This window comes from Rana temporaria, chromosome 1 (assembly GCF_905171775.1).
Source record: "Rana temporaria chromosome 1, aRanTem1.1, whole genome shotgun sequence".
NCBI lineage: Eukaryota > Metazoa > Chordata > Amphibia > Anura > Ranidae > Rana > Rana temporaria.
Window position 1 is genome coordinate 528,611,393 of NC_053489.1, and position 27,661 is coordinate 528,639,053.

Sequence of the window (27,661 nt, forward strand, 5' to 3'; positions counted from 1 at the left end):
CTATACATTTTGCGCAAACCAATCGATAAACGCTTATTGCGATTTTTTTTACCAAAAATAGGTAGAAGAATATGTATCGGCCTAAACTGAAGCAACTCAGTCTGTAGGTGGCTATTTAACAGGCTGAGTTGCCGTCAGTCACGTAGAATACCCATGACTAAGTCACGTGACGATACATGTGGGGGAGTAGTCTACAGTGACGGACCATCGGATGTCTATCCCGAGTGAGGAGTCCACTTAAACTGAGCGGCAATATACCCTGTCTATAACATAAGCAAGGATACGTGAGTGCACTAAGTGCTGCCTTTATCCACATCTATATGGTACAATATTGCGCTATGTTTCATTTTCTTCCTCTTTTGCATGTGACTGAATGAAACTGGAAACATCTGATCGCTTGCTGGAGGTTGTTGTAACCTGATCACATTGAAGTGAGATCTTGGCAATAAGGGAAGGATCACTGCAGACTGGCTGATTCAATCATCAGGACTTTTTCATGATCTACTCACATATATTAAGAGTTTCTTCAGACATGTCTCTTAGCAGCATTAACTCATTCCAAAAGAAAACACATTAAAGACGTATTAAAAAAACAAGCTTGAAAAACTCTAAATGCGCCGGAAAACAGACCTCAAAAACTGCTCATGCATATATGTGAACTGAGCCTTAGGTGGCATTGTTTTGTTACCAATGTTATCCATTACTGCTGTGTTGTTTTGCATCATTTATGAATTAATGACTTGGTGACATCTAGTGGCAATTCAGTGTTATTTGTGAATACAGTGGAACCTCGTATTGCGAGAAACACTGTTAGGGAGCGTTTCGAAATACTTGCAATTATTTAAAAAAAATCCTGACTCGGTTTGCGAGTGTTGTCTCTCAAAATGAGCAGGGTTCAAGCCTCTGCGGTGTGCAGTACTGCATTTGGCCAGAGGTGTGGGGGCGGCGGAGCCGATCGGAGCTGTTCGGTAGTACTTGTAAATACTCTGTTCCCGGGTGTTTCCGAGCCTTTCCGAGGGTTTTCTGAATGCAGCCAAACGGTCTCAGAGTATTTCCGATTCTCTCCGGTGCCCCCCCCACCTCTGGTCACATGCGGTATTGCATGCCATAGAAGTCAATGTGGAGCTAATTATTTTCATTTCCATTGACTTATATGGGAAACTTGCTTTGATATACAAGTGTTTTGGATTACAAGCATTCTCCTGGAACGGATAATGCTCGTAATCCAAAGTTCCACTGTATTATAATCAGCACAACCTCGAATTACCCAATATAATATCAAATATAAATATATGTGCAAAGCAAGTATTAATACAAACTGAACAAATAAAACTAAAATCATTGCCAACAACAAAAAGTGTTTTCGTCTCACTTTTAAAAAATCATAAATCCCTACAAGGTGTAACGCAACTCCTAATACAAAGTGCTATGTTTACCCCCCAAAAAAATCATATTGTGCATGTATCGGTCAGTACAATCGATCAGTGAAAAATCCAAAACAAAACTGTTGTAAGCATGAAAGAACATCACAAAAAAAATTCAGTCTCAAAAGAAATCTGAACAGAATTAAATAAAAATAAAAAATAGCAGTAGAGATATAAATGTCCTCTTCCACCTCTGTGAAGATATAAATTGTGATATAAGACAAAACACCAAAAAGTGCCCATGGAATCCACCACCAGTGCTGATTGCCCGCTCACCTTTGGTTAAGACTCAGCGAGTCATAACAAGCTGTTACCCTTAGGGGTAAAATCCAATCACAGTGGAAGGTAAACCCTCTGCCTGACTCTCTCCTTAACGGGTGTAGTCACAAAATGGCAGTCATATGTAACAGAAGATAGAAAATCTAGTGATCTCCACTAAAAATCACTTTATTCTCACTAAAATATTTTGTATTCCACTCGCATGAATGCCACTTGAGCCATGCTAGCTAATATTTGCATACAGACATCGGCTTATATATAGGAATGGCTGCGGAATGATGTAAGATGTCAGGATCCTATCCCATTACCTACACCTTGTATAGATTTATAATTTGGTGTTTTCACAACATGTTTATTTCTGCATATTTTATTGGTATGACCCAGCTCCCCTCTCTGTTGGGGCTAGTTAGTTTAGACCTTTAGAGTCGGTTCACACAGGGGCAACACGACTTCCAGCACGACTTTGGGAGGCAACTTGGACACGACTTGAGTATGAATCATCAGGCAACTTATAAGGCAACTTCAAGTTGCCTCCAGGACAGTACAAGGCAACTTCAAGTCGCCTCCAGGACAGGAGGCTTTCCAGTGGCCAATCAAACAACAATCAGCTCTGTGGGAGGGAGGGGTTTGCCTGAGAAATGTATGTTATCTTCGTGTATTGTTGCTTCAGTTAAGACAGGGATCAGACTTCTGAGGCAACTTCCATTGAAATCAATGGGTACAAGTTGCTTACAAGTTGCCTAGAAGTCGGATTGAAGTAGTACAGGAACCTTTTCTGAAGTCAGAGCGACTTCAGTAGTGTGTATTAAGACGGCTCCATTCACTTCCATTGATTTTCTCAACCACACGACTTGGGACGACTTGGGGCAACTTCAAGTCGGATCCCAGGTCGCCCCTGTGTGAACCGGCTCTTAGATAGACCCTCTCTTTTTTTCAATGTTTCCTCAGTGAGCTACTATCCTTCACAGCAAACAGAGGACTGAGACGATTATAGTCTTTTTACACTTCAAGTGACAATTGAACATCCCACTTACTGCAGTTTAAGAACTAAAACTACATTGGATTAAATGTCCGTGACTTATTGAGTTAAAGCAGAAATTCATCCAAAGGGGAAATTTCTCTTTAAGGCCTCCTCCCACCACTCCTCTTTAACAAGGACACATTTGTTGGGGGGGGGGTGGGAGCGGGTACCTAGTTTAGACAGGTACCAGCAGCCACTTCCACTCGGATTGCCTAGGCGGTCCGAGTCGACGTTCTCCTTCCCCCTTATTCCCCACTGTCTTTTGGGACACGTCACTTCCTCATTCTTCTCTGTGAGAGAAGTCTTGGATTACACTGGGAGACAGCTGATTGAACGAAAGGCACACACCCCTCTCCAGATAGGCAGAGACTCTCAGAGCTGTCCTGTGAATAAAGCAGCTCTCTGATAATCTATTTACAGCACCCACCCGACACAAAATTCAGGCTGGTTTTATCACATGTGTAGGAGAACTTGTCAGAAGTTATCATGCTGATAAGAGAGCTATGGAGCAGGAGAAAGCCACGGGACTTAGTGCTTTAAAGAGAAATAAGGAAACACTACAGATATATGTGGCCAGTTCATGAATCAGGTTTACATCTACTTTAGGCATTTACTTAAGTTAGGATATCACTTTTGTAGCACCCTCTAGTGTGCTACTAGTGTTAGTGCAGGCAGATTTAAGTTTATGACTCATGGTAAGTTTGTGAGTCAGACATTGGGGCAGCGTTACTGCAGGTCAAGCTGGATGGGGCAGAAGCAGGTCTCTGGTACCTCCTCCCCCTGGATCTAGAAGCTTGGAGAAACTTCTAGAAGTTAGTGGGCAGAGGCCAAGAAGGTCTGATATGCATACTTGAGGGAACTTGGCCAATCCCCAGGCAGAATGCCCTGGCAGGGTTGCAGAGTCGGCCCTTACATATGGTGGAGCCATGCCAGCAGGGGAGTCGGTTGGAAGATGGAGTGCTGAGAAAGATGTTGGTGGCCTAGGAGGGGACCCCTGGGTCTGCCTTCAGGCTGGGCTTGGGTTGTCTTGGGAAGTTCCTATCAGTGTCTCAGTTTGAGAAGGAATTTTACCTAAGGAGCAGCAGGGAACAAAGAGGACAGAGAGAGTACATCAGCACACTCAGGGATTCACAAGGGGAGAGATTGTCACAGGTAGAAAGCGTTCAGGAGGACAGTGCTGCGCTTAACCCTTCCTATCCCTTGCCCTGGGGGGATCTTTGGAGGAGCTAGGTGGGCTGGTGGACAAGCAACCTGGATGGCTGGTAGTTTCTGCAGGCAGTAGAGCAGGGAGTAGTTCACAAAAGAAAGGTTTACAACATACTGAGATATTTTCTAAAGGGTCCTGAGAGTTACTAGCCCTCAACTGACTTTGAATTTATTTATTTATTTATCATTAAAGCGGAGGTCCACCCTAAAAAACATTTATATATTAAGCATTTCTTTTTTTTTACTTGCCAGAAACCCCTGTTGCTATGCTGTCTTCCTAATCTGCCTTTTCCTATTCTGCGTTAACTTCCTCCTCTTCGGCGAGCTCCCCTGTTGTCCTCTGGGACCTGTGTGTATCCCAGAAGATGACGGGGCTACTCAAAAAGCAACACGCGACTCGCACATGCACAGTAGGAAATTGGCAGTGGAGCCGAAAGGATCTGAGGAACGAATCGGACACGGGGGGCCGACATCGCGGGCTCGCTGGACAGGTAAGTGCCCTTATTAAAAGTCAGCAGCTACAGTGTTTGTAGCTGCTGACTTTTTTTAAAAAAAAGTCTGGAACACCGCTTTAAGGACTGATGGTGTCCAGGAAGGAGAACAGTCCAGGTTGTTGTACATAGAAAGCAAATTGTCCCCATTCGTTGTTTCGGTCAAACTGGGCATCCCATAACCCCTTTACCCCATCCAAGTTATCCTTAATAATACAGCAAAATCAATCTCAGAGACTGTTTTTTTGTGTCCAAGTGAAAGTGGAAAATGCTTGTTGCCTGGCTGTACAGGAATAGGGGAACCAGTTACCAGCAGCCCCTGCTGGGGTAATGCTACACTTTCTTTCTAAACGTTCTGCATTGATCAATGGCTAACAAGGTACAAAAATCAGCTAATGATATTACTTGGCATGTATGCATAACATACTGTATACCATGACAAAATGTCTACAAAAATCGGTACACTTTAGAATATTTAGGAGTTGTCCATAATATATTTTTTTATTGTTCGTACAGGATATAGTGAAAGAAACTATCTGGACCTTTCCTCTTACATTTCAGCAAAATAATCCTACATAGTCCTACAGCAAGGTCAGCTTTGCTCTGTCACATTAGCTTTATAGACCTTCTCACTGCAAAACTGCAGGGGCAGCTGTTTGGCAGGAAGTATGAATTTTCTGCCTATTATTAAACTGATTGGCAAGATGACAGTGAACTTTAATTAAACCTGCAGTTTTTATCTTTTATCTTGATAGTCTATAAAGCAGGGCTTTTTTTCAGGGGGAACTTGGGGAAACTCAGTTCCGCCACCTCTGGCTCAGACCCTTTGGTACCTGCTCACCACAATCACTTGTAAACACAGAAGTCTGGTTTCTTTGTTTACAAGTGACAGCTCTGCACTCTGTATGTAACCACCTGAACTCTGTACTCTGTATGTAATGCAATCCTGGTATTTAATGCCCCTTTAAGACCCTTCTACTGTTTGTGAAATCTGAACGGGTCGTGGTTGAGTTCCTGCACCTATTTTCTGAGAAAAAAAGCTCTGCTATAAAGTAACCCCAACTGATATAAAATATTATGTTTGCAAACTATACTATTTCCAGCAACTAATATTTTTAATTACTCTGCTGCAACAGTGTTGTGAATCATGGCAATGGGGCTTATCTGCATAGAGTTTTTCGAACAGAAAAAAGTAAAACTTGAATGGTTACCTAAATGTCTCTAACCTTTGGAATATCCTTAAGCAAACCTTAAAATGTATACCTTCCCTACCTGAACCCCTACCTGTAATCTGGACACTTCACATTTCTCCATGCTTCATACACACATTTATTTATGCTCTGTAATTGTTTCCTCTCTCTTCTTGTTTTTACTAGTATACGGTAATGGTATTTTTTACTTTTTTTATTTTTATTTACATTGTCTTATTTTTTTTTTTATTTATTGCCTACAAAAATGTTGGCAACTAGAAGTAATGCATCATGTGTTCATACATGTAAATATTATGAGTAGTAATGTGATTTTAATTGTTTGAACATATGTGATTATGTAACCGTCACTTTAGGCTGGCGACACATAAAGTTTGAAGCTCCCTTAAGTAGCTTCAGCTTGAGAAAGGAGCGCATATGCCCACATACGGCATGGCACATGCTCTGAAACGCGGCGTAAAGCACTCCCGTTGACGTCAAGTTGCCCAACGCTGTTTCCTCCACTCTGCCTCTAGAAGTGTGCTACACTGCACAGTACAAGCATCAATAGATGCCCTACACGGATCCCGTGACTGCCGAGGCACATCACTTCAGTGTAATGGGCCATAGACACCCTAGACGCATGGATCCTCTCCCATGACAGTCGAGCCTTTATTTTTATCCTTTGCGTGAGTAGCCCAGTTAGGAGTTCCATACGATTTTACTGGCTATACTACATATAGAGGCGCTTTTCCTTCTCTACTTTTGTCCCTCCTCTAAGGCGATCCATCCGATGAGAATGGTCCGAAGGACCGTTTTCATCGGTTCACTGATGAAGCAGACTGACGGTCTGATGTGCCTACACACCATCGTTTCCAAAACCGATCGGGTCAGAACACGGTGACGTAAAACACATGACGTGCTGAAAAAAACGAAGTTCGATGCTTCCAAGCATGCGTCGACATGATTCTGAGCATGCGCGGGTTTTGAACCGATGCTTTTGCGTACTAACCATCGGTTTTGACCTATCGGTCAGCCATCCATCGGTTAGATTTAAAAGCAAGTTCTCTTTTTTTGGACCAAGGGACAACAGACCAATGGGCCATACACACGGTCGGTTTGGACCGATGAAACTGAACTTCAGTCCGTTTTCATCGGTTTGGACCGACCGTGTGTACGCGGCCTTACAGAATCAGCTTAAACTCTTGGATCAGCTTGGCCAAAGAATGTATGGGCTGCCTTATATTAACCTACATCTAATGTCTTTTATATCAACTTATTTGGACTGGATTGTTGCCATTGTGCTGACCATCCTTTATGTAATACTTAAAGCTATTTTTAATACTTAAAGCTAAAGCTATTTTTTACAAAGTACTTCTATATAGAGTGGAGAGGCATTAAATCATCTGTCAGGTTTTTTTTATTTTTTTTTGCTCCGTGTCCGTTAGTGAGATTCACTATCTCTATTTGTCCTGTTTACCATTGTTACCGAAAGTAAAAAAAAATCCAAAATGTTGGGTTGTCCTTTGAACAGTAATAGAGGGGAAATCTTCCAATAGGGGTACTAGTTCTGGCAAGCCTGCTGTCAAACAGGGATTTCTTCTCACTTCATGTTTTGGGACAAAACGTAATGGGAAATCTCCCCATTGGGACACAGATGGAAAAAAAATGATTCTAAAGTCTCAGTTTTTCATTTAAAAATAACAAACATGTTAAAATAGCTGCTCTGTGCAGTGGTTTTGCATCTTTGCCTGCTCTCCTGGTCCCTCCCTTTGAGTTTCCCCACAACATGCAGTTTGCTATCGAGCACCCAAGCTAAGCTGCTGCTCTGTGTGTCTTTTTAGACACGGAGACGTGATTTGGCCCCACCCCTCTCTCCTCTTTGGCTCACTGACTTTAATTGACAGAAGCGGGAGCCAATGGCGCCGCACTGCTGTCTTAGCCAATAAGGAGTAGCCGAGACTCTCCTGCAACATCGCTGAATCAAGATGGGGCTCAGGTAAGTATTAGGATGAGGGGGGGCTTAAGAAAAAAAACTTCTGTCTATCACTTTAATCCCTTTACAGTTGACCCTAAGGACCCTAACACCAACCCAACCCCAACTTAATCTCAACAAGAAATTACATCTGCTGCAGCATACATACCCTATTAGATGCTCTTAAAGGGCTAATACAGGCTCACTTTTTTTTAATAATAAACATACTTAACCTGCTCGGTGCAGTGGTTTTTCACAGAGCAGCCCCCCACCTCTTCTCGGGTCCCCCGTCACCACTCCTGTCCCCCCCCCTGATGAGTGCCCCCATAGCAAGCCGCTTGCTATGGAGGCACTTGTGTGTGCTCACTCCCAAGCCGCCCCCATGTGTCCAAAAGACACACAAAGCAATGATCGCCCCGGTCCTCCACTCCCTCCTTACTGCCTGTGATTGACAACAATGGCTTTCACTGCTGTGTGTCAGCCAGTGAGTATGGAAAGACCTAGGAGAGCCACTGCACATCACTGCATAGAATGCATGAAGGTAAAAAAGTGTAAGTCTTTACAACCACTTTAAGCATTACCATAAAAAGATTCAAATGTCATGTCAAGATCTAACACTACTAAAATCACAGCGCTAAAACCTATTGATCCAGGAGACCGGACACTGACAAGACTTGGTTTGGTGTCCGGTCTCCTGGATCAATAGGTTTTCCTCCTCTCCCCCTAGGCAGCCCCTCCCTCTAGGCAATCTTCTGGGATACGTGACAGGTCCCAGAAGATTGCCTGTCCACTCCGTGAGCGCAGTGCGACTCGCGCATGCGCAGTGCGCGCCTGGTCATGAAGCCACAAGCTATCGCGGCCAGGTGCCCACAGTTCTAATGACGGCACCGCAGAGAGGAGTCGGAGAGGAGCGGGCCTCCGTGCGGCCGCATCGTGCAGCTGTTTATTAAAAGTCAGCAGCTATACTTTTTGTAACTGCTGACTTTTAATAAACTAAAAATAGCCTGGAACTCCACTTTAAAGAAATGTTCACAAACCAATTAACAATAGGTAAATACACTAGTAACCTCACCTGAATATTCACAGTTGCAGATTCCTTCAGAGGAGGGACCCCCTGATCCCTTGCTGTTACTGTTAAGCAATAGTATGGCTTGAGGCTAACTGAGAAAGGTTGGGTTGCCCAAATTTCACCAGTAGAAGTATTAATAAAAAAATTACCAAGATCTTCATCTGTAAACAAAAAATAAAACTGACATCAGTTTCTAAAAATAAATTTTATTTTAGCAAGCTAGTTTATGAAAGTTTAGGTTGCTGGATTTTACTAAATGCTGGTGTGCATGGCAATATCACACATCATTTAACACAGATGTAAAAAATCCAGTTCTAAATTTATGAAATGTATCTTGTACATAAAGCTGGCAAAAGTACCCAAGCATTTCTTGTTTTTACCTTCCTGATTCCTCTGTACAATTTCCCTGCCCTGTGAGCCAACCTGACTTTACTACATTGCCTAGTTCTATCCATATAGCAATCACAGCTTTCACGTGTGGCGGAAGAAAAGAACAAGGATTTCATCAATGTGCTTTCGCCTTCAAATAGCCTGCTATAGCAAGTCTAAGGAAGTGCAAGACATGGTCAAAGTGTCAAGATGACAAGGCTTAGTTGAAGAGAATTACAAATACCTTGGCACGTTACTTATATTTTCTGTAGTTCAATTTTTTAGTTATCTGTTTGCTTGGAGTTCAGCTGTAAAACACCTCTTTTATACGTTTATGGTTACAATTTGGTCTTTAAGATTGCCATGCTTTTAGTGGTGAAAAAGTTGAGGGCTGAATAATGTTCTTCGGCTCACATGCACTGTGTACTCATGGGGATGGAGAACTTGTTAAAACATGTATCCCCCTGCCAATTGCAGTTTAGATAAATATTAGGGTTGTATACCTAAAGGTTTGAGTATTCTTTGCAAAGTGAAACTTAACCACATTCACTAAGTTCCGGGGCAAATTCCTTTGAAAAGTGCAACTTCTTTTTGCCTAAAAAATCAACTCCATTATTTCTAATTCTCTATGTGAAAACTGCAATTTCATTGAGCAACATCTAATCATTTATCACCAAACCACAATAGACAGAGGTTGGATTGGTTGCTGTTGGTTTTTGTACTTTCCATATTATCATTGCTAGGGATGAGCCGCACCAGAACCTGCGAACAGACCAAAAGTTTGTGTGAACTTTAGAACCCTGTTAAAGTCTATGGGACTCAAATGTTTTAAATCTAAAGTGCTAATTTTAAAGGCTTATATGCAAGTTATTGTCCTAAAAATAGTTTGGGGATCCAGGTCCTGCCCCAGGGGACATGTATCAATGCAATAAAAAGTTTTAAAAACTACAGTTTTTTTGGGAGCAGAGATTTTAATAATGCTTAAAGTGAAACAATAAAAGTGAAATATTCCTTTAAATTTCATACCAGGGGGGCGGGGGGTGTATAGTATGCCTGTGAAGTAGCACTTGTTTCCTGTGCTTAGAACTGTCCCTGCACAAAGTGTCAGGAAGGAAAAAAAGTAATTTAAAACCACTCGCGGCTATAATGAATTGTTGGCTCCCAACAATACAGAGACAAGTCATTGATAAAAATAAATACATGCGTGGGGTCCCCCCTAATTCAATTACCAGGCCCTTCAGGTCTGGTATGGATATTAGGGGAACCCCGAGTCACATTGAAAAAAAAAGTGACGTGGGGTTCCCCCCAAATATCCATACCAGATCATTCAGGTCTGGTATGGATTTTTAGGGGAACTTCACCCCAAATAAAAAAAAATGGCGTGGAGTACCCTCCCCCAAAAATCCATACCAGACCCTTTATCCGAGCACGCAACCTGGCAGGTCACAGAAAAAAAGGGGGGGACAAAAGAGCGCCCCCCTCCTGAACCGTACCAGGCCACATGCCCTCAACATTGGGAGGATGCTTTGGGGGTCCGTGACCCCTCAAAGCACCATGTCCCCATGTTGATGGGGACAAGGGCCTCATCCCCACAACCTTTGCCTGGTGGTTGTGGGGGTCTGCAGGCGGGGGGCTTACGTTGGGAAAGTCCTTTATTAAAAATTTAAAAATGTAAATTAAAAAAAGGTATATCTGTCACATATGAGTCTGGTATAGATATGTAGGGGGAACGCCACATCATTTTTTTGAATAATGGTGGGTGTAATGGCGCTAAAAACACTAAAAAATGCTTAATCAATATATAATCCCATATAGTAATAAACAAAGAAATCCGTAGTGAGTCCTCCAATGAATATAAATATAATGTGTTCCACTCTGAGTAAATCCTGGATTACCATCCAACATCAATAAAAATGTGAAGGGTATTAATAGTGGTAAATAATAATAAATGATAAGTGAACAGCTGTGCTAAGTACTGCACAATGTTGCATCAATCCAAAAAATATATATAGTAACTAAATGAACATCAATAATTGTGAAAAACACATCCAATCTTATAAAACCACCAAAAAACGATAGTCCATTTAAAGTGCAGCGTGCAATACTTAAAGTGCAACAAATTCCAAAGTGATCCGAAATATTAATGAGACATGCAAAAAAAAATATTTAAAGCATGAAGAAAATATTAAAATCCGTGTGTGAAAAAATATATATCCAGTGAAGCAAATAACAATGTCTCTAAAGTTCACCAAATAAGATAAAAAAATGTAAAGGCAAAGTGATACTCATCAAATGTCACAATGCATAAAATGATGAAAAAAACAGCAATAATAAATAATGTTCAGTGTAAAGATGTGCTCCAAATCACAGATCATTAATATCCACAGCATTCAGTGATCCATGCTGGATGTGCATACATGCTTAAAAAACTTTCACCACCAGGCTTCCCAGAAGTGTCCAACAGACTAGGTGTTCCAGCCCCTTACCTCAGAGCGGCTTATATATAAGCCTAAATGGATGTCTCACAGGCAGTCAGCTGTTCATCCAGCCCTTCAATCCCACGACTCGGTCACGGATACTTGCAGTCTCTCAGAGGGAATATAAAGCAAGGGGAGCCTCCATAGTGTAGTAACATCAAAGCATTTTATTAAAAACAAGTAAACACTCACATTTCTATTGGTACAAAATCGGCATGTAGAATCTTTGTGTCTCCCGCTCTACGGCCGCGAGCGGGTGACGTCACCAGCAGCTCCTCCACGTCCTCACGCGTATCGCAACTGATCAACGTTGCTTACTCATAGGGTCCCTATGAGTAAGCAACGTTGATCAGTTGCGATACGCGTGAGGACGTGGAGGAGCTGCTGGTGACGTCACCCGCTCGCGGCCGTAGAGCGGGAGACACAAAGATTCTACATGCCGATTTTGTACCAATAGAAATGTGAGTGTTTACTTGTTTTTAATAAAATGCTTTGATGTTACTACACTATGGAGGCTCCCCTTGCTTTATATTCCCTCTGAGAGACTGCAAGTATCCGTGACCGAGTCGTGGGATTGAAGGGCTGGATGAACAGCTGACTGCCTGTGAGACATCCATTTAGGCTTATATATAAGCCGCTCTGAGGTAAGGGGCTGGAACACCTAGTCTGTTGGACACTTCTGGGAAGCCTGGTGGTGAAAGTTTTTTAAGCATGTATGCACATCCAGCATGGATCACTGAATGCTGTGGATATTAATGATCTGTGATTTGGAGCACATCTTTACACTGAACATTATTTATTATTGCTGTTTTTTTCATCATTTTATGCATTGTGACATTTGATGAGTATCACTTTGCCTTTACATTTTTTTATCTTATTTGGTGAACTTTAGAGACATTGTTATTTGCTTCACTGGATATATATTTTTTCACACACGGATTTTAATATTTTCTTCATGCTTTAAATATTTTTTTTTGCATGTCTCATTAATATTTCGGATCACTTTGGAATTTGTTGCACTTTAAGTATTGCACGCTGCACTTTAAATGGACTATCGTTTTTTGGTGGTTTTATAAGATTGGATGTGTTTTTCACAATTATTGATGTTCATTTAGTTACTATATATATTTTTTGGATTGATGCAACATTGTGCAGTACTTAGCACAGCTGTTCACTTATCATTTATTATTATTTACCACTATTAATACCCTTCACATTTTTATTGATGTTGGATGGTAATCCAGGATTTACTCAGAGTGGAACACATTATATTTATATTCATTGGAGGACTCACTACGGATTTCTTTGTTTATTACTATATGGGATTATATATTGATTAAGCATTTTTTAGTGTTTTTAGCGCCATTACACCCACCATTATTCATATCTGTCTTGAGTGTGAGAACACTTATTGTCGTGGCTGCTATTTTAATTTTATTTTAATTTTAGTTTAGAATTATCCTTGATTAGGTTGGTTTGCGCATTGGTTCCCCCTCTTATTATACATCATTTTTTTAAATTTGGGGTGGAGTTCCCCTTAATGACTATCAATGCCTTTTCTCTGTATTGCCGGGAGCCAACAATTCATTATAGCCGCGAGTGGTTTTAAATTACTTTTTTTCCTTCAGAAATTACACTTTGTGCAGGGACAGTTCTAAGCACGGGAAGCAAGTGCTGCTTTACAGGCATGCTATACCCCCCCCCCCCACCAGGTACGAAATTTAAATGAATATTTCACTTTTATTGTTTCACTTTAAGCATTATTAAAATCACTGCTCCTGAAAAAACGGCAGTTAAAAAAAAAAAATTGCATTGATACATGTCCCCTGGGGCAGGACCCAGGTCCCCAAACACTTTTTAGGACAATAACTTGCATATAAGCCTTTAAAATGATCACTTTTGATTTCTCCTATAGACTTTTACAGGGTGTTCCGTGGCTTTTCGAATTTGCCGCGAACACCCCAAATAGTTTGCTGTGCGGCGAACAGGCAAACAGGCAATGTTCGAGTCGAACATGAGTTTGATTTAAACTCGAAGCTCATCCCTAATGATTGCCTTTTGCCGTGTACTGAATACGTCTACAAGCCTCTCATTCGTTACTGCTCTTTTCTCTTTATGGTCACACTAACTCACTTTTGATGTCTGTATTAAGAGGAAATGAGAAGATCTAAGCTACACATACCAGAGATATATGAATGCATTTCTATGAGAAGATATATAAAAATGCAATTAATCATGTAAACCACAATACTCAAAATTTGTACAACTATTATCACATCTCATAAGACAGCATTATGTTGTGCTTACCAGAAGACAATGAATACTGCACTGTCCCATTACCACCAGCATCGGGATCCTTTGCAAAAACAGTTGTCACCAACATGTGTCCTTTCTGACCTTCTGGAACCTTGAAAAAAAACCAATAGAAAGCCAGTGAGTTATTAAACCTAAAACATGTGATGTGCCATTACAACAAACACCTGATAAAATATTATAGTACAGACAGATAATATAAACAAGTGATAGATATTCTGATTGCTGGCACAACATTCACATTTCCTGTGCATTTACTGTATTTTTTATTTTTTATAATTCCCTCTAATGAGCTTTTTTATGCACAATTTTTGTAATTTGTCAATTATTTAACAATTTTTGTAACTGGGCACAAAATGTTAAAATGGAACAATTACTGTACAATTGTATTCACAAACATCTTACTCGGTGCAGCATCCAGACAGAACACTAGATGGCAGCCAGCTTTCATAAATGGAGTAAACATCACACAGCTGTTTGCGTTCCAATATTTAACAAACCTTGACATGCAGTTGCTTTCCTAATGGCAGTTGTGGAAAATATGGCTTGTTATCATTAAGGTCAGCAACTGTGATGTAAACTGTGGTTGTGGCATTACGACGTGGAGAACCGTGGTCCGTCACTAGCACAGTAAACTGATGGTGTGTTTGCTTTTCACGATCTAAAGCAGCACAATTTATGATTTCACCTAAAGAATGCAAAGAAAGACACAACAAAATTATATATTTACAGGTTCATTACAGCGGTAATAAAGTGAGTTTTTGTAAATAATCACAAATCAGCTTTCCATTTCTGCAACCATATTAGTTCATTTCTGATTGGTCTTCGTAGGCGTCTACGTTTTGCACAAAGTAGTTGTACTTTAGGCTGCCTTAAGGGGAACCTTGCGTCAAATTGAAAAAAAAGTGACGTGGCGTTCCCCCCAAATATCCATACCAGACCATTCAGGTCTGGTATGGATTTTAAGGGGAACTCCACCCAAAATTAAAGGCTTAAAGGCTAAGGCTGGGTTCACATATGTCTGGCAACCAATGGCAAAACAAAACAGTATTTTTGCCTGCACTTGCCTGGATGATAGAAGTCAGTGGAGATTTATCACGCAGGTAAATTTCCCTTGTAAAGTGACAATTCGTTTAGAAAGTGAACAGCCTGGTTCTAAACCCACAACAGTAAAATCTGTCTGTATATGCAATAAAGCATGCTTGTTATACTCACTGTGTAACCTAAGGGGTTAATGCTCCCCATTGTATACAAAAGCAGTTTGATCCTCCCCTTCTTTGTCAGTCCCCAATCCATCTCCCAATAGAACAGAACCTTGGGGGGCAAGCTGCACATGCTCAGTTTGGTGGGTATTGCTGGAGACTTATTTTTTCTTGGGTGGGTGCACGTAATCAGCACAGGGCCAATCTGCACTGTCCAGACCAAGGGTGAGGGGTCCTGCAGCCTCATAGGACAGTCACAGTAGAATAAAAACTCCTCCTACAAGCTTTAACCAAACACTGATAGCAGTCACAAGACTGCTATATACTGAAGATGAAAAAAGGTATTCAGCAGTTTATATTTACTAAATTAATTGCATTTCCATGTTCTGTGTACTGTGGGAGACAATATATAGTGAATGCAGGGTCCTGGTGGGTTTAGTAACACTTTAAAGTTTGTTCAAATGGATCTATACCCAGAAATCAAAATTAGCACCATTCTCACTGGTGTGAGTAAAAAATGATAGACATCATGAGCTGGAAAACTTTTTTTTTTTTTAAAGTCAGCTGCTACAGTTATTGTGGCGGTTGGTTAATTTTTTCAGTGGTTGGGTAAAGTGAAGAGTTGTATGAGAAAAAAAAATGTCCCCAATAGTTAAGTCTTATTTTTTTACAGGACTTAAAGGCTAAGGCCCCATCCTCTCGAGGATTTCAGCAGATTTTAATGCGATGGAGTGTACTCACCATCGCATTGAAATCCGCGCCGAAATCCTCTGGCGATGACGTGTCGCGCCGTCGCCGCGATTATGATGTGGCGACGTGCGCGACGCTGTCATATAAGGAATTCCACGCATGCGTCGAATCATTACGACGCATTCGGGGGATCCCTTCGGACGGATGGATCCGGTGAGTCTATACAGACCAGCGGATCCATCCGTTGGGATGGACTCCAGCAGATGGATATGTTCTGCATGTCAGCGAATATTCGATCTGCTGGAATCCATCCCAGGGGAGATATATTCGCGGAAACAGATCCGCTGGCGTGTACACACCATAGGATCTATCCGCTGAAACCCATTTGCTGGGATTTATCTGCGGATGGATTCTATGGTGTGTACGGGGCCTAAGGCTGGGTTCACATATGTCTGGCAACCAATGGCAACCTTCATATTGCTCCCAGTATTTCACATAAAAACGAATTGAAAAAAAGCACAGATTTGACTTGCACATAATATTTTGGGCTCGTTCACACTATGTGCAGACTATTCCCAACACACACCAGTGGCGGCCCATGCATTGTAGACGCACGGGTGCTGCCCCCAACTGTCCCCTCTGCCGCCCTCCCTATTCACATGCCTGGCCCTTGGGGGCACTGGACACATGAATTACTATGGCAGGATAGGCGGGGTGTGTATTTTGAAGCATGTGATTAGAGCCAGCGCTCTAATAGGCTTCAAAATAGGGTGGGCTCTGGGCGTAGAGCACTGTGTCCCGATCCCACCCTGTTGTGTGACGATAGTGAATGAATTTTTGCTATGGTCCCAATACAGTTCCTCCCCACCAATCAGGAGGCAGGTCTGTGAGACATGTTTCTCAATTGGCCAAAGCACCAGGCGACCCTATTGGATGTCTAGTGCTTTGGCGGAAGAGGAGACACACAGGGGAGGAAGCCTGAGGAGCTGCCACTGCCCGCACTGGTGGAGAGGAGGACAGCCCCGCCACTGCAGGAGGGAAAGAGAGCCCCGCCACACAGCAGATAAGTGCTGCCGCACCACCGGCAGGTGGTCAGTGCTGCAGGTGGTCCGGCAGGTTTCACTGGTGGACAGTGCTCTGTGCTGCCTGGCGGCAGGGGGGGGGGTTGGTGCATGTTTGCCCCCCCCAAAAGGAGAACCCACCAGCCACCACTGAGACACATGTTCCTGTAAAAGTGACTGTATGTAAAAATGTGATTGCTGAAGTGACCACCGGCTGAAACCATGAGCGAGAGATGTCACCAGTACACCATGGGTTTCCAGAATTGGGTCCAAAGCTTTATTCAGCGATCAAATTGTTGCAGCAAACAGCAACGTTTCAGAGCCACGCAGGACCTTGTTCATCAGGCATGTGTCCTGTGTTGCCGTCACATGTGTAATGAAGGGGTCCTGTGTGGCTACATTGCTGTTTGCTGTAACAATGTGATAGCTGACTGAAGCTTTGAACCCAATTTTGGAAACCCATTATGTGCTGGTGACATCTTTCCCTCTATTTGTCATGTAGGTCTCTGCAAAGGCACAGAGAAAACAATTGTTTTCTATGTGTCGTATTCACAGTAAAACACTGTTCTGTCACCTGAGGTGTTTTTGTTCTGCGTGGAAATATGTAACATAAATTCTCTGCAAGGGCATAGAGAAATACATTGTTCTCTATGTGCCCTGTTTACACCACAATGTTGATGTCATGTAAGTTTTTCTGCGCAGAAAACTGCACACATGTTGCAGATTTCTGCGCAGGAAAAAATCTGCACAACACCAGTGTTATGGTGTGAACAGGACATATGGAGACCAATGGTTTTCTTTTTTTTTTTAACCATAGATTTTTATAAATTTTCCACAGTGTACAAGTGATATAGCCACTTCAAACAGTATTGTACATATACAACCCAATGGTTTTCTTTATGCCCTTGCAGAGACAGGTGCAGAAAGACATCTCTGCACAATGGTGTGAACAAGGCCTCTATGGATGGCAAAATATTGTCTCCTATGATGCTAATCCTAGAATGACTCTTGATGGACTATTCCAGCTAGTAAGTTTAAAAAACAACATAGTTGATAAGCCTATACAATACCTGTCTTAGAGCTGATTTGAAAATAATTTTCTTCGGACAAGAGGGAAAAGGAAAGTTGCCCGTTTTTCCCAAAGTCTCTGTCAGATGCTGTGATTGTGCCGATGACTCCATTAGGACTAGAACTTTCCACAGTGGTGAAAAAATACATGGTTTGACTGAAAGCAGGGGAATTGTCATTTACATCCATGACCTTGACAATTACTGAAGTAGAAGCTGTTTGCTCCTCTACAAAGTCTGCGCAGCTTGCCACTACGATCAGATTGTACACATTGGTTCTTTCATAATCCAGAGACCGACGCAAGAAAATCCATCCGGTATTGCGATGAATTGCAAATGGTACTGAGCTTTCAGGCCACAGAGAGTAAATAATCCTTGACAGTTGGCTTTGTGCGCCTTCAATGTATGCTTTCACCTGGAGGATTCTAGAATATACTGCAAAATCTTCATTGATTTCAATTTGATGCGCTAAATTACCAAAGGTCAAAGTATTAATTGTGTCTGGCTTTGTGACACTGATGGTTAATGTAAGAAGAGAACTTAAGAAAGGATGTCCATTATCTTCAGCTGTTATCAGCAGAATATGTTCACACACCATTGTTAAAGTTGTATTGAGATACAAGATTCCAAAATTGGGGTCAATGACAAACACATCCTGGTTTTCACTTGCAATGCTGTATGAGATGAGTCCATTGTATCCACTGTCGCTATCCTGTGCCTGAGCTATATACAGAGCACTGCCAGGAGAAGTGTTTTGCTGCACACTTATTCTGTCATTCTCTCTCGGAAATACAGGTGGATTGTCATTCACATCAGTTATAGTTACATTGACCAGTGTGCTGCTATAGGCTGGAGAGCTTCCTAGTTGGGACTGGACAGTGAGCACAACAACAGGCTGAGTTTCATGATCCAGCTGCTTTGCTGTTGAAATAATACCAAATTGGGGGTTTATGGAGAACATCTTTTGCAGATCGCCAGATAATATCCTGTATGAAATGGGCTCCATGGAATCTAAGCAAAAACAGACTTGATTAAAATTGAATATTAACAACACATAGAAATTTGGAACTTAAAATATTAAGATGGATTATAACTGTGACAATACATTAGAGCTACTGCATATAATAATTCATACCTTTATCTGCAGAATATATGAATGTCTAAGGCCGCGTACACACGATCGGTCAAAACCGATGAAAACGGACTGAAGGACCAAACCGATCGTGTGTGGGCCCATCGGTCAGTTATCCTTCGGGCAAAAAAAAGAGAACTTGCTTTAAAATTGAACCGATGGATGCCTAACCGATAGGTCAAAAACGATCGTTAGTATGCAAAAGCATCGGTCAAAAAGCAGCACATGCTCAGAATCAAGTCGACGCATGCTTGGAAGCATTGAACTTCGTTTTTTTCAGCACGTCGTGTGTTTTACGTCACCGTGTTCTGACACGATCGGTTTTCTAACCAATGATGTGTAGGCACATCAGACCATCAGTCAGCTTCATCGGTTAACCGATGAAACGGTCCTTCAGTCCGTTTTCATCGGTTATGACCGATCGTGTGTACGCGGCCTAATAGTTTAGCACTTTTCAGTATTATGTGTAAAAGAATTGTTCACATCAAACTCTCATCAACACCAGAAAATAAATGTTTTCCTAATGGCCCTAATTCAAACTTTCTATTCCCCACTCTTTACGTAACACATTGCTGGCCAACACTTTCACAAGGCAATGCTTGTCTTTCTCAAGATGTCTTTCTTCCATCTGGCGGATCGGATTGGATGAACACGGACATACGGTCTGTGTTAATCCGATCCCCTATAGGGTAGAGCGGAGGAAAGACAGGGTGGTCCCTGCACAGTGTGCGGGGACCGCCCTGTCAGCCGACGGCTCAGCTGGGATTTTACGAAGGATCCCCGCTGAGCAAAGCAGACACACGGAGGCGGATCATTACTGATCTGCCCGTGTGAAAGGGCCCAAAGTGCATCTTCCACCGTAGTGTATATAACTAAGGTATATATTTATATACGCTTAAAAACAGAAAAGCTGATAAACGAAATCAAGTACTGAAGATACAAGCCTGGAAGGAAAAACAGACACATATTTTCTAAAGCAGCATTCTTCAGTAGAATTATATTTCTATTGCCACCTAATGGAGTTAAAAAAGGGAGATTTTTGGGACTTTGAATGAGGCAGGGACTTAGTCATGCCTCCATCCCTATTGGTATGGGAAAAAGAAGAGGAGCAGGCATTTGTGTTGCACTTTCTATACACAGCGATTCTGTGAGTACTTCATATCCAATGAAGTTTTTCCCCCCTTTTGGCTTTTTTTTCAAAAGACAACTAGCTAAGGATTTTAAATATTTTATTACAGATGTACACATGCTTGCTCCTGAAGAGTGGATACAATTCCATGAAACGTGTCAAGCTTGTATCTATCATGTTTAAACTGGTCATGTGTTTTTCGTTATCTCCTATTAGAATTATGTACTCTATGTAATTAATATATGATTTTTCTATATATTTTGGTATTTATTCTTAATATTAATGGGAAGTTAAGAGGTGTTATACCCACAATGCTTCCCTATGGATATGTGTCAATCATGCTTTTTATGTATGAATATAGATGAAATATTGCCATAATAATCAGTACCATGTATTATTTTTCAAATCTGACACATACAGATGACAATCATTAACTATTCATATTGACTGCGTGCCTCATTTAAAGTCCCACTTTGCTCCTCTTCTTTTTCTCACACCTAATGGAGTTGTTTCACGTTTTGTAAATAACTGATATTGTGATATGTCCCATTTCATAGCTACTGCAACTGCTGTTGATTCAAGACAACAAAGATAAAACAATGAAAAGCTGAAAATGTAAATGTTACTGTTCCTGCAGTGGAAAAGTAGAAATTTTGTTTTTTCAGCATAGCCAGTGTAGTTAGACATTCAACTGGTGGGCAACTGCAATTTTGTGTGAGCTACAACGAAGCAGGAAATGCATTGCTGTACCTGATTTGGAGGGACTGTCCCCCTTCTGGAACAAAGTCCATCTGTCCCTCTTTCCTTCTCATTTTGGTATAATGTATATACATGCTCTATAAAAATATGTTCTATGAAAAAGGTATCCTTTCATTCAATTTCTAAAAGATTGCATTTGGAGATTTCAAAAGCCAATTTAAAGCAATAGTAGTGGTAAAAAAAGTACTTGTGGTTTAACCAATTATTTTTTGCAATTTAATTCTCCAGATAATGGGGGTTTGGCAGGAGTTTGTCTTTTGTCTGCATAATTTTGTTAATAGTTGTCCCTCTTTCCCATCCTACAAAGTATATGTAATAAACAATATATATTTTAGTAAACCCAAAAGCAAGAAGTAAAATACATTAAAAAAAGGGCCATCAGGATTTTCATCTATCAGATCATTACTGAAGACTACAATATGGGATTTTCCATTTACTTGGTAATATCTGTCACAGCATACCAATTTTCTTTCTCTGTAAGATTTCCATTTCATTCTTAGGCCCCTTTCACACTGAGGAGTTTTTCAGGCGTTACAGCGCTAAAAATAGCGCTGCTATACCGCCTGAAAAACTCCTGCCCCAGCCTTCTCAATGTGAAAGCCCGATGGCTTTCACACTGAGGCGATGCGCTGGCAGGAGAGAAAAAAATCTCCTGCAAGCAGCATCTTTGGAGTGGTGAGAGGAGCGGCATGTATACCGCTGCTTCACCGCTCCTTCCTATTTAAGACAATGGGAAACCGCGGTAATACCGCCCGCAATGCGCCTCTGCAGAGGCGCATTGCGGGCGGTATTAACCCCTTATTGGCCGCTAGCAGGGGTTAATACCGCACCGCTAGCGGCCGAATCCCGCAGCAATTCCGACGGTATAACGCCGCTATTTTTAGGGGCGCTATACCGCCACCGCGCCTCCTGCCCCAGTGTGAAAGGGGCCTTAGTATTCAAGTTACAGCAGGCACCAAACAGATTCAAGCATGCCCTAAAAAAATGAAAGATGAGATTGGAAAATCGGAACCTATTTAGCCAGGGAAATAACTTTTCTTAGTTATGACATTTTAATACAGTATGTCAAGCCGATTATCCTTTTTTATTTTTAGCCATCTAAAAAATAAAAAAATAAAAAAAATCTGACATTTGAGACCAAACTGCAAGATGAGAGTGAGAGACTTGTCTTCTGCAGTGCCCTAGATGGCAGCAGAGATTAACCCGTGTCTAGTTCTGAAGCTGTGCTACACATAATAATGTGGTAGCGTATTTTTTAATTTCTGCTTGTATAAGGTGTAACGTGGTGCCTGGAAAGTCAATGTGGTTGTCATGCATTCTGCTAGTAGGAGATCTATATCCCTTGGTGCACTTGGTAGGACTCATATACATTAGTAATGATAGGTACATTATATGACCAAAATTTGTCAGGAACCTGACCATCATGCCCATACCTCCCAACATTTTGAGATGGGAATGAGGGACACCTACTAACAAATGTATGTAGGCATAGGACACGCCCCCTGCCACACTCCCTTAACCTGCCTGGCGGTATTCCCGAGTCTGACTCGGGGATAAGATTTTCAAAGTTACTTACCTTGTCCCTGGATCCAGCGATACCACCGCGCTGTGTGAGCGAGCGGGACCTCGCTCGATTCACACAGCGTCCTCCTGTGCCGCCGATCTCCGTTCCCTGCGACGTTACGACGCACGGGGACGGAGAACGGCGCCAAATTAAAAAAAGTAAACAAACACTTTACATACAGTATACTGTAATCTTATAGATTACAGTACTGTATGTAAAAAAACACACCCCCCCCCCCCCCTTGTCCCTAGTGGTCTGTCCTGTGTCATGCATGTCATTTTATATAATAAAAACGTTTCTTTCTCCCTGCAAATTGTAGATTGTCCATAGCAACCAAAAGTGTCCCTTTATGTCAAAAATAGTTTTAGATCAGCTAAAAAACAGCGATAATAAATTATAATCACTTGCAGAATTGTGCGATAGCGATTTGTGGGGAAATTCGTCATAAAAAAAAAATAATGACAGCGACAATTCTGCAACTGAGCAAATTTCAGTGATTTTGATTTGATTACATTATTGAATAATTTTTATTATAATTATATTATTATTTGTTATAATTATTTATAATTATTTATTATATTATAATTTATAATTTTGTTTTTAAAACAATGTCATACCCGGGATGCCTATTAGAATCTTGTTTGGTCAGATTTAAGTGAGTTATTTCTAAAAATTACAGGCCTACAGTATAAAACGCCAAATTTCCTTGCAAATAATGGTACCGCTTTCAGCATGTTTTTTCTGAAAGAATCATACCGCCAGGGAGGTTAAAGGAGAATTTACCAAAAAAAAAGGTTAATTAAATCCACAAGGTCTCTTTTTTACCATTACTATTCCTTTATATTGGCTTTTAAAATGTACAAATGCAGCAATTTAGAAATTGGATGAAAGGTTTGGCACTGGGAAACACTTTTTGAAAAATAAAAAGTGCATTTTATATACAACTATATAGAACAGACCAAAATCAGGGACAAATGAGGAGGAAAGAGGGACATTGCTCCAAATCAGGGACAGTCCCTCAAAATCAGGGACAGTTGGGAGCTATGATCATGCCTATATGAGTATATTGGACATCCCATTAACATGAAGTTGTATAATTAATAAATATATGAAGGCATTTGTAGAAATGCACTTGCCACTGTTCTAACCCCAACACCCCACAGAAAAAAAAACCTTAATAGTGCAAACATATACAAAAACATGGTGGTAAACAAGCCATTCTTCTTATGATTCCATTAACTTGGCATAATAGGAAAAGTTGCCTGTGCAATTAATCCAAAAATCATCCCATTCATATAATTTAATAAAAAGATGTATATTAATAATAGTCATAATAGTTATAAGTGGCATGGCACAGAACGGGAATAATGAGAATCTGCACCATTCCTGTCAGGAATAATCCAATGATAAGTTATGGCCTGCTTTGAAAACATAATTTTAAGTGTTGGGATTAGAGCAGTCAAAGTACATTTAGGCAACTGCTTATATATGTATTAATTAATGTTTTGATAATTAACCCCTTCTCGACCAGCCGGGGGTTTCCCACTGACAACTGAATGTAGAAAAAAAAAATGCCAGAAAAAAAAGCGGATCTAGTATGGATTCGGAGGGGACCCCCCATGCTAAACTTAAAAAAAAATACCTAACCCTTATCTGAGCATGCAGCCCGGGAGGTCAGGAAAGGGAGGGGATGAGCGATCAACCCCCCCTCCTGTGCGCTGTCTTCTGTGACCTGTGTGTATCCCAGAAGACAGCCAGCCATTCACAATGCGACGCGCGACTCGCACATGTGCAGTAGGAAACGGGAAGTGAAGCTGCAAGGCTCCACTGCCTATTTCCCTTAGTTTGAATGGCAGCACAGGCACCCGATCCGATGGACGGATCGGCCCCGGGCAGCCGACATTGCGGGCTTCCTGGACAGGCAAGTGTGCTTCTTAAAAGTCAACAGCTACAAACACTGACTTTTGAAAAAAAAAATCAGCTGGAACACCGCTTAAGAAGGTGGCCCCCAGATTCCTACCCCCCTATGTGAATAGGTAGGGCCTACCCTACTATACAAAAAATGTAATAATCTTTCACTCTTTGTGAGGCGCTGACCTCTTGTTTGGTCTTATCTTCAAGTTTAGCTCACCTCTTTTTCTGGGAAAATAACAATAGAATAAATATTTAACACATTTTCTTGAAGAACCTTTTTAGCACCAAGATATGTTCTTTATTATTGTTTCCACATTTCTCTGCACTTGTAAATATAAGATAATTCCCCCAATGACACACTGCATACCTAGATTTAATTATTTAGTTTTTCTTGGTATAAAGCATTCATTTTATACATTGTTTTTATGCTATAAAGTCCTTATTACCTCTAGGTGCATTACTGAGCAAGAAAATTACCTAATTATTTCAGCAAAAAGTGTTTTCTCATGCCAGAGTAGAGCTGATTAATGGAAAGTGCACAGCGGAGAACAATCACTGCTTAAAGATAGATCACTTTATTACTTTAAAGTATTAGGTGCTTATGAAGAGTCATACTAAGTTGGGTTAAACTAGAAAGTAGCTGATCTTATAAGTTTTTTGCATTTATTAATGTTTTGTGTGTCCTTGTTAGTGTGAACTTTCTCTGGCTTAGGATATCTATTTAAACAAGAGGAAGAATGCTGTCCAGCATTGCATGGAGTATGCAGGGTGTTTACTCATGTTCAATCTGTTTGACTATTTCAAACTGCTATTTCAGTAGGTTGAAATTGCCCCAGTCAAAAATCAGCCCTTTAGGCCTTGTACACACGGGCAAACATGTCCACTGAAAATGGTCCGCCGTACCGTTTTCAGCAGACATGCCCGCCTGGAGATTTCTGTATGATGGCTGTACACACCATCATACAGAAATGAGAGACAATCCGCGCGGACAGACAGCGCGGTGATGTGTTTGCGCCGTCGACGATGACGCGGCGACGTGCGCGACGCTGAAAGGTCAATGCTTCCACGCATGCGTCGAATGACTTTGACGCATGCGAGGGATGGCGGCCGCTCGGACATGTACGGTAAGTCTGTACAGACGACCGAACATGTCCAACGGACAGGATTCCAGCGGGCATGTTTCTAAGCAAGTTTAGAAACATTTGTCCGCTCGAAAACGGTCTGGCGGGCAAATGTACGCTGGAATCCTGTCCGATCGGCCGTACACACGACCGAACATGTCTGCTGAAACTTCAGCAGACATGTTCGGTCGTGTGTAAGGCGCCTAAGGGGTAGGTTTGTCTTTAGACCAAAACATGATTGCATACAAAAGACAGTTAACCCACAAACTTTGGAATTTAGAAACTAGAATCCACGAGTCATTAAGCTGATGGCTGTTGAGTTTTTAGCTTTGATTAAAAATAGTGTTTAAAGAGCATAAAAATGTTCAATGTATTTCCTTTTAGGTATGGATTTTACTTCTTGGGTTACATTTTTTCAGCTTGGTAGGCATATGCCATACCTGTGGGGCCACTGTGGAGGCTCAGAATCATTGTAGAGGTCACCCCTACCGTAGTGATGCCCGCTATTTTCCAGGTCCTTTGCAGGCTGCTCTTTCTGTATAGTAACCACAGGGAGTCCCATGCTTGGTACAGAACACCTTTTATTTTTTCTCAGTGAATGAAAAGCATTCTCTGATTGGAAAAGGTAGAGAGGAGGGGCGGTGACGTCACAATCTCCACTTCGAAAATGCCTTGTATTCATTGTGGAAAAATACAAGATGTCCTCTGAATGGCCAAGGAAGATAATGGCAATCACTGTAGTAGTGGTGACTACTTTAGTGATTCTCTGTTTCCACAGAGGTCTACCAGGTATAAGGTATGCATACTTTCATTGGTCCAAGATGGACCTATATAACTGTGGAATAAAATCCATACGTAAACTTCAGCTTCAGAAAAATAAATGTCAACAAATGTCGACAGTAATTCTTGTGGCCTCATAATCCTCCATCAAAAAGCATGATTAAGGATCTTTGGCCTAAAAATGTTAGTACTTAAAGGGGTTGTAAAGGTAATTATTTGTTTTCCCTAAATAGCTTCTATTACCTTAGTGCAGTCCTCCTTCACTTACCTTATCCTTCCATTTTGCTTTGTAATGTCCTTATTTCTTCTGAGAAATCCTCACTTCCTGTTCTTCTGTCTGTAACTACACACAGTAATGCAAGGCCTTTTCCCTGGTGTGGAGAAAGCCTCTTGAGGGGGGAAGGGGCGAGCAGGAGTGTCAGGACACCCACTAACACACAGCTCCTTTCTCTATCTGCAAAGTAGAGAGTGTCCGGACACTCCTGCTCACCCCCTCCCCCCCTAAAGTGGCTTTCTCCACACCAGGAATAAAACCCCACATAACGCTGTGGAGTTACAGACAGAAGAACAGGAAGTGAGGATTTCTCAGAAGAAATAAGGACATTTAAAGGAAAATCGAAAGATGAGGTAAGTGAGGGAGGACTGCACTAAGGTAAAGAAAGCTATTTAGGGGGAAAAAATTGTACCTTTACAACCCCTTTAAGGGTGTCCATCAAAGATATTCCAGAATGCTGGGAACAGTAGTCAGTTAATTCAATTGAAAATAAAGCAAATTGACACTATTTAATTTGCCTAAAACGTGTCCAACTTGCTGAGAATCAAAGAACGTAATATTCAAAACTGTTATTCTCTGCAGATTCTACACATAAATCCCACCTTATTTTCTTTTTGTCTTCAGTTTTTCTTTTACTGACACAAAGCTTATTGAAGCTTCCTATGTTTTTGCAAATCAATTAAATGACTGCAGTTACCATGATTTGTATAGTACATCTGTACTATAATCCACAGCAGGAAAGTTTCCTCCATTGACAGTGTAAGATTTATATATTTGATTTTGAATTTGGAAGTAACACAAAGTTTTCATTCCAATTAAACTATGCAAGCACAGATTTCTAGTGCTGACCTTTTTTCAAATAAAGTCAAAATAACTAGAGAAAAAAGTGCACATGCAGCTGCTAACTAAGGGGGCTACCATTTATCATTGTGGCTTCTTGAAACAATGTAAGAACAGCTGTTAACTGGGATCTTCAAGTTATATCAAACTTAAAGTGTATGTCTGGGAAAATAAGGATAAGGCATATTTAATACATTTCTGCAATACATTCAAATTTTGTCACTTTTAAAATACGGCATGCAGAGCAAATACCTGCCAATCTGTCGCACATGCTCCTTTTTGTTTGGGTATTTACTTGTGGTAAAGGTTTAGTGGTC

The 27,661-nt window shown here is 41.2% G+C and overlaps 1 protein-coding gene across 1 annotated transcript in view; it reads right to left on the minus strand.

The window, feature by feature from the left end:
* DCHS2 (dachsous cadherin-related 2) overlaps window positions 1-27,661 on the minus strand; it is a 348,197-nt gene that overhangs the window by 49,983 nt on the left and 270,553 nt on the right. The window contains exons 5-8 of the mRNA XM_040331985.1: window positions 17,835-18,842; window positions 14,312-14,499; window positions 13,806-13,905; window positions 8,656-8,813 (exon numbers count right to left, since the gene is read on the minus strand). Of these exons, the coding sequence (XP_040187919.1) occupies window positions 8,656-8,813; window positions 13,806-13,905; window positions 14,312-14,499; window positions 17,835-18,842 (1,454 nt within the window). The remainder of the gene's footprint in view (window positions 1-8,655; window positions 8,814-13,805; window positions 13,906-14,311; window positions 14,500-17,834; window positions 18,843-27,661) is intronic.